Raw genomic sequence first — 8,222 nt, 5'->3', positions numbered from 1 at the left:
CTGCCGCTCTGGGCCCCCGGGGAAAAGAAGGAAGAACAGCGTGGAGAAAACATGTAAAGGAAAATACATTTAAAGGGAAAACATATGTTCAATATTTCCCTCCTCCTTTCCTAGTCGATTCTCTTCCTTTTTCAGTCACGGGATGACAAGTAAGACCTTTTGTTGTCATGACTTAACGTATAGTCACCAACGTTTTAGTAACATCAGCATCACAAATTTAGGATGATTTTCTCCTTTGGTTTGAAATAGTAAACATCCTTAAAAAGACCAAGCCAAGTCACGGAGATCACTAAAAAAGCTCCGGTTCCCTTAAAATCATGGGCTCTGGCCCTCGAGGCCTTGCTGCTTCCAGACAGCTCCTCATGGTCCGTCCTCCTTGGCGCACCTGCCCACGCTGCCCCCTGCCGCACCTGGATGGGCTGGCCTGGGACCCCAGACGGCAGACAGCAGTGCTCTTTGTAAGCCTCCCAATTGCCGTACTGTTTGCGTAAGAACTTTCTCTTTCCAGGAAATGCCATCTATGATTTCTTCATTGGCCGCGAACTTAATCCTCGGATTGGTACTTTTGATCTCAAGTACTTTTGTGAATTGCGCCCCGGATTGATCGGATGGGTATGTCGTCTTTCTTTAAATTTCAATTCTGGCGTACACAGTAGTCTTGCATTTAGAAAAAACTCTAGATCATTTCAAGGAAACTGTGGGTTTTAGGAATAGTTTTATCTGTTTTTAGGAATAAGTATAACTTTCCACGAATCTGTATTTGAAGTATTTTGTTCCTGCAGATAGACTCCTCGGGGTTAAGATGCCCTTGTTATAGGCATGAAACATTAAGGGTTTGTTTTATTCTGATTATAGCAGGAACGCGATAGTGTAGGTAAATTCACATAAGAAAAAATGTATTCTTGTCATCTTTAAAAAGAAAACAAAACGAATTTTGACCTAATTTTAGACCTGTGGGGGCGTTGCAAAAACAGAGTCAGGATTCCCTTTGGCACCTTGCTTGTCCCCCGCATGAACATGGGACACAACCATGGAGCCTCGGGGCCAGCAGATTACCCATGTTACAGGATTATCAGCTAACTCCACAGACCTGTTGAGTTTCCCCTCTTTTTTCCACTGTTGGCCTTTTTCTGTTCCGGGACCCTTGCTGGACAGCCCTCCAGGGCACGTGGTTGTGACTCCGCTTTGTCTCCTGGAGTCTTTCCCTGGCTCGTGTGACCTGGCCACTTGCAGCGTGCTGGTCACATACCGTGTAGGGGGCCCGATGTCTTGTCATGATTGGTGTGAGTGATGCATTTTTGACAAGTGTCCCACGGAGGTGACCGCGTGTCCTTCCTGGGGCATCACACCTGGGTTCATGGTGTTGGCGTCTCGGCCCTGCAGGTCGCTGCGTGGTCAGGTGGACGCTGTGGCTTTCTTGGCTGTGAGGTGACCGTCTCCCCCCGTGGTGGCGAAGGGTCTGGGGAATGAGATGGTACTCACCCCTTTTCTTTTAGGTGGTTGTGAACTTGGTGATGCTTTTGGCTGAGATGAAGCTACAGGATCGAGCTGCTCCATCGTTGGCGATGATTTTGGTTAACAGTTTCCAGCTCTTGTATGTGGTGGACGCTCTCTGGAACGAGGTAATTCATTCTAGGAGCAGAGGCCTTGGGAGTCGGGGCTTGGAGTGCGGGTGAATGGCCTGCCTGACTGCTCGGAGCCTCGGCCTCCCGCACAGGGTGGGGGGGTGCACCCCTCCCAGGCTGGTGAGGCCTGGAGTGTGTGCGCGTCCCCGCGGCCCCTGGAGCGGACATGGTGAGCGCTAACGCATGGGAAGTGTCTGGGAATTTGCTGGTGCTTCTGTGTGTGTGTCAAGTGCTCCTTGGTGCGAAGTATTTAAGATCTGTGGGTGTGATCGATTCATAAATAAATCTCAGTTTCCTAATTACTGTATCAAATGAAAGATGGATAGATCATCATTGAATTAGGATAGTGCTTTCTGGATTATCAAGAGACGGCTAGTTTTACATACTGGGGGGCGGTTTATTGTTGGTGTTTGAAAATACACAGATAGCTCTGGCCAGATGGATAGAAAGTCAGAAGTCCCGGTAATGGAGGAAACCGGCTTAAGTCAGGCCAGGTTCCTAACCCGAGGCTTTCCTCACGCTGAAAAGCTGTCAGTGTTTTCTGCTCCTTGAAGACTCTTTATCTCAACTGAGGAGATTCCCCTTGAAAATAATGTATTCCTCAGGCCTTTTTACACCCAGGTTACCAGTTTCCTGGTGTCTTTGTAATCTGTGCCTCCAGATTTCACAGTGAGTTTTCTCTCGGTTTTAAAAACAATTGGCAGCCGATGTGATCCTGTTGCAGGGCCAGTTCGCGCGCCAGTCTGTTGGCGTCTGGAGTCGGAGGTGGCTCCCGCGGGCCGTGGGGTCAGTGGCTAGGCCGGCCGCCAAGAGCACCGTCAGAGCGACTCGGAAAGCCCGGTGCTTGTCTTCCAGTGATCTGCCTTGTCTTTGTGAGCGCTAGGGCCTCTGGAGGCCAAGGAGCCTCAGCTACAAGCTCACGGCTCTTCATTGAGCTCCCGTGGCCCCGTCGGTCCGCGTCTCTGCCCGCGGCGATGTGCTTTTGGAAGAAACCCCGATCCCAGAAGTGTGCTTGGTCGTGCGGGCGTGGCCTCCTGCTGTCGGGTGATGAGTGGCCCCTAGGAGGCCGGCGGACGGTCGCCTAAGGCAGACGAGGCTTCCCTGTTGCTTCATCATCTCAGAGGCTTTTTTCACTTCCTTTCTGGTAGCTTGTCGGTGATTAGTAGTTCTAGTTTCTCCCCCTCCCAGCTTTCTGACTCGTGGTGGCGGTCCCTGTTGACGTGGCTGGAGATCACAGGTTCTGCACGTGTGGCCACGTCTGCTGTCGAGCGCGGGGAAGGGGCGTGGGGGCGCAGTCGGGCGGGGGCCGTCCCCGTGTCATTGGCCCCGCAGCCTTCAGGGCAGGGCCTTCAGCCTCTGGCTGCTGCCTGGTGCCGGGTGGAGGCTGAGCCACCGCCTCACTAGGTCGGGGGACCCGAAGGAACCGAGAAGAGTGATGAAACACAAGGGAGCGTTCCCTGGCCTCTCTGCGGGGCTGCCCTGGGGGCCCCCTCGCTGCGCCCGCTCCTGGCGGTGCTCGTCCCCCCCATCCCTGCGGTCGGCAGCATGCTCAGGAATCACCTGGTGGGCTGAGAGCCTGTGCGCCCAGCTGTGGGCGCTCTGGAGAGCGGCTGACTCCTGTTGTCGTGTGCCGTGGTCTTTCTGGTAGAGAACGGTCTTTGGAAGGACCCCTTTGTTTCTCTGACCTGGGCCAGCAATCCTTCCCCAGAGCACGCACTTGCCATTCTTCCGTAGTCTGGGAACCTCAGGGCCTCCTGAGTTCTGACCCTGGCGGCGGCTCTGCATCCGGAGTCCGGCCTGCATGTATCCAGGCCCACAGAGGGCGCGTCCGCTCGTGCGGCCAGGCAGCCTGCGTGGAAGGCAGACGTGAAAAGCCAGATCGTGATCAGAAGGTAGACGGGCACACGGGCAATGGGCGCAAAGGCAGGCTCTCAGGCAAACCCGGAGAACACTTACTGCAGAGCAGGCGAGCAGTGTGCTGGGGGGATGAGGTGACAACATGGGCCCCTGCCTTTCCTCCTGCGGCCTGGTGTGGAGAGTGGTGGGGCCCGTTCGGGCGTTCGCTTTAGCCTGCGAGCAGGTGTGGCTTTGGTCTGGTCAGGGGGCAGGGGGGATCAAGGAAGGTGGCTCGGGGGGCGTGGGGGGTGTTGCCCGGGGAGCCGTAGGCTGAGGTCAGAGAAGGGTGCCCCGGGCAGACGCAGGAGGCACGGTGGCCTTTCCGAGATGCATTATTTCCACATCGCAGAGCGAGCGGGTACGGTGACCAGAGATGGAGGTGGCGGAGTGACCTGGGGGCAGATACGTGCCCGGGAACCAGACCGCCCCCCAATAGCTCTGTATGAATTGGACTAGAAACCAGTATTTTATTTGTATACCTGAAACATAGAAGCTTTCATCCCCCGAAGGTCTTTAAAAATGGCTTTTCCGGCTCTTTCCTCGCAGGAAGCATTGTTGACGACCATGGACATCACCCACGATGGGTTTGGATTCATGCTGGCTTTTGGAGATTTAGTGTGGGTTCCCTTTATCTACAGCTTTCAAGCCTTTTATCTCGTCAACCATCCCAATGAAGTGTCCTGGCCCATGGCCTCTCTAATTATTGCTCTGAAACGTGAGTACTGATTTCAGCCTCTGCGTGTTCAGTACTGTGTACCGAGTCGCTTGTGCTCCGGCAGCTACACGTTCTGACGCGCCCTTTTAAATGGCCGTAACTAGCTCAGGTTTGAAGTAGTTTGTGATGGGTGAGAAACAAAAAGATTCTTGCGCTTGCAGAGAGCACGGATGCTTTGTCCTTCAGCGGTTTTTCCTTTGCAGGGCCTGCTTTTTCTGCTGGGCACCCTGGAAAGCAGGAAGGTTGGTCCTGCCGCGCTAGGCCCGCCTGCTCTCAGACATGTGTGAGGCCTGGCGCACTAGCGGGGGACTTACAGCCCGAGGAAGGTCGCGTTGAAGGTGGAGAAAATGTCTCTGGGGAACGTCAGTCAGTGTAGACTCACTGGAGGATAGGGTGTTTGATCTCAGTTGTGAGCGGGTGGGGAAGGGTTGGAGGGGTGGGGAGTGCAGCTTGGTGGGAGCCAAGGAGCATCGTGGGCGGGTGTGGACGAGCGTCAGCGTGGCTCTTCTCCTAGGACACTGTTAAATGCCCGCACCCGAGGTAGGGTAGGAAAATCAGCAGGAGCTTCATATGATACAGTGAGTTTTCCTACGCTAACTAGTATCCATAGCAGAAGAAATTCCAGACATTGGTTAAGATTTAGTTTCATCATTGGTTTGGTTATCCAAGCTTACCATGCCTGGGTGTTGCTCAGGGCGGTGTGCGCCTAGTTTACGGGTGAGTGCCCCATATCCAGTGCTGTGTGGAGGCTGGACGAGATGGTGGTTAACAGGCAGTGATACGTCAAGGCCGATGAGACATTTGAAGCCTGAAATAAACCAACCAGCTTGTAGGCTCGTGGTGGGACTTGGCGGGTATTTCTGCGCAGGTCATCCTGGTACCAGGTCCAAGCTGCAGTTTGATTTTGAGTCCTGCAGCGTCCATGTTCCAGCTTGTAGGTGCTACGGCACCAGAGGACTTGCCCCGTGTTCCTGATTCTGCCGGACACCAGCCTTGATGGAATTACAGCCCGGGCTGTAGCCAGTTGTATTTGTGGATGTGACCGTATTGATTGGTTTTGCATTCCCCTGGTGGATGGTGAACTTTCAGGATCGTTCTCTTGTTTTGACATTCTGAGATTGAGTTAAGAACAGTGCAGAACCTCTCAGAGTATTCCTGTCCTTTGGAAACTTCCTCAGAGCATGAAATCATTTCTAAGTGAGATTACAAATGTTTTTAAATATTTGATTATCTAAATTGTTAACGTGCAAGTTTTAAAAAATTACAGTTTGTGGATACGTAATCTTCCGATGTGCAAATTCTCAGAAAAATGCATTCCGGAAGAATCCCAGTGATCCAAAGCTTGCACGTAAGTATTGGTTTATATTTATGTTATCTCCAGCACAAAGATTTTGTGTGTCTATTTGTGTAGAGATCGTTATAAATGTATTTTTATTTTTATCTAGATTTAAAAACTATCCATACTTCAACCGGAAAAAATCTTCTAGTTTCTGGATGGTGGGGCTTTGTTCGTCACCCCAACTATTTGGGTGATCTCATCATGGCCCTGGCGTGGTCCCTCCCCTGTGGTGAGCACTGTCCAGGGGTGCCGTCGCGGGGTCCTGGGAAGGGGGATGGGCCGGGTGCTCCCCCTGGCTGCAGCAGCTCCCACACCTGCAGCTGCACCTGATCACTTTCTTTCTGAGCTGAGTCTGGGGGAGCGAAGTTAGCGTGGACTCGAGGACTCGGTGTGGGAGGGCACGGCTGTCCCTGTGCCCTGCAGAGCCTGTCCCGCAGATGCTGCCTTCTGCCACGTGGTGGGGGTGGGGGGCTTCCCTGTCATGGGAAAAAGGGAACAATCTCGCGGTTCACTTGGGAGGACTGGGGGGAAAAGCAGGGAAGACAGTGTCAGGACCGTGAAGATACTTGATGCGTCCGCTGCCGCACTCCACAGGTTTTAAGCACATTCTGCCCTATTTCTACGTGATCTACTTCGCCATGCTGTTGGTGCACCGTGAGGCGCGTGACGAGCGCCAGTGCCGGACGAAGTACGGCCGGGCCTGGGAGCAGTACCGCCAACGCGTGCCCTACCGCATCGTCCCCTACGTCTACTAGCCCTTCGCTGGGGCCCGGACGGCGTCTGTCTTCTCCGGTCAGGACTGTGGGGCTGAGTGGCCTCTTCACCTTGCCACGTTTATTGTTATTAAATCACAACAATTAACAGAAGGAAACAGGTAAAGGTGTTAGAATTTGCTTTCTAATGGGAAAGGATCCATTCTTAAAGAATACCATGGGTGTCTGGGTTTTGGTGACTTTTCAAATTGTGATTGTTTTTGTCGGTGGTGTTTCTTACATGAAACCAACTGTGACCTTCGAAGCACATTTATGTTTGGTTATATTCAGAGAAGAGAATTTTCATCCATTTCCTTTGGAATTAAATCATCTACTAGTTAAGTGATTTGAGTGTAGACCCCCGTCCTGCATTAACTGCGTTCTGCGAAGAGTGGGGGAGAGCTCGTTAGCAGCCACGGATGAAGGGGGAGCGTTAGGAGCAGTTCACTTACCCTCAGCTTCTAGAACTGCATTTGAAAATGTAAATACATAGCTTTCATGTAATATATGGGGACTTCAGATTTTTCTGTACAGTATTTTGAATGTGACATAGTCAGGAACTAAGTATGTTTTTAACGAAAACATTTGCAGTATTTTAAATTAAGTTTTATAAAGTAATACATGTCAATTAAAAATTGCAAAACAATTAGAATTCATTTAATGTTGTATAAAGATGCTGTTAAAACATAGGAAGGGTATTTTTCTCAATCCAAAGTTTGTGAATTTGGCTTTGCTACCTCAACTGCAGCCGTTCATTTGCCTTTATAAACTTTTGCTGATAGAAAAAAATAGAATATATATTTTTGCAGTAGCATCACTATTTAAACATTTTTACACAGATTGGTGTTTGAAGACTTGCCATTTCAGGCTGATATTTTTGTATGTTTTTTTTTACTTTTTTTTAAATAAAGCCGTGGCTTTGCTACTGCTGAGGTTGCGCCGTTCATACTGTATTTTGTACCTCCCTCCCGCCGAGTCACAGACCACTGCTCCCTGAAGGAGGCGTTCACCTAAAACAAATGTTCCAAAGCACTTCTCCACTGTAGTTTACTGCATGTGTGTAGGGTGGCTGTGGCTATTAAATTCTAGTTGATGGAGTCTCATTATTAATTGTCCTAGAATGGAACAGTAGCAAATTCACTAAAATTTTGTGTTCAAAGTTAAATTGTTCTATCTTAAATATAGGGGAATCTAATGAATATAGTGTGTATGTTTGGGTTTTGAAGGATGCATTTTACATACAAGACACTTGGGTGCATGTCTGTGCTGTGCGGCCGCAGGCAGTGGAGCCGGCCTCCGTCAGTGTGACCCTGAAGTCGGTTTGCTCTTGAAAGCTTGTTTTGGGGCAGTTGTGCATGTTTTCTTCGCACTAACGGAAGCAGGCAGCTTTTTGATTCTGCTTTTCTCCGGTGTCGGAAAGCGTGTCCCCGCGTGCTCTGTGCTCGACTGACCAAGGAAGCTGTGGGGCAGAAAGGAGGACATTTCCTTCTCTCTCCGGGAATGAGAAAAGAGCCTTTGCCAGCATAGTGTTGCCGTTTCTGATCTCAGCTATAATTTGTTCATTTTGTTTTTGACACATTTGACAAGTTTTATGATGAAGTTTTAAGTTGGAAATAAAGTTGGAAATAAAAAAGATGTTGTCCTTTGCATCTGAGAGGCTCTTTGCCCCGCCCGTGACACAGGAGCCTGGAGGTGACCACCGCCACCCTCCTGGGCTGGGGGGTGGGGGGGTCCAAAAGGCGACCTGGGCCCACGGCTCTTGGCATTGAGGCTCGCAGAAGGGCCATCTATTTCGTCCTTGTTTGAGAAGATAGAGAAACGAGCCAAACCCTCATGGTCGGTCTTACTCTCCGAGCCTGTCTGAGCCCCACAAGCATCTAAGGATGGTGGGAAGA

At 50.9% G+C, this 8,222-nt stretch overlaps 1 protein-coding gene across 1 annotated transcript in view; it reads left to right on the top strand.

The window, feature by feature from the left end:
- Positions 1–7,962, top strand: part of LBR (lamin B receptor) — a 22,308-nt gene extending 14,346 nt beyond the window's left edge. Inside the window, exons 8-13 of the mRNA XM_081823175.1 lie at positions 464–612; positions 1,497–1,622; positions 4,068–4,236; positions 5,504–5,584; positions 5,682–5,804; positions 6,170–7,962. Of these exons, the coding sequence (XP_081679301.1) occupies positions 464–612; positions 1,497–1,622; positions 4,068–4,236; positions 5,504–5,584; positions 5,682–5,804; positions 6,170–6,330 (809 nt within the window). The 3' untranslated portion in view covers positions 6,331–7,962. The remainder of the gene's footprint in view (positions 1–463; positions 613–1,496; positions 1,623–4,067; positions 4,237–5,503; positions 5,585–5,681; positions 5,805–6,169) is intronic.
- The last annotated feature ends 260 nt before the right edge of the window (positions 7,963–8,222 follow it).

Source organism: Leptonychotes weddellii, chromosome 6, assembly GCF_054177405.1.
Source record: "Leptonychotes weddellii isolate Sample4059 chromosome 6, ASM5417740v2, whole genome shotgun sequence".
NCBI lineage: Eukaryota > Metazoa > Chordata > Mammalia > Carnivora > Phocidae > Leptonychotes > Leptonychotes weddellii.
This window is presented reverse-complemented; position numbering and strand designations above follow the sequence as displayed.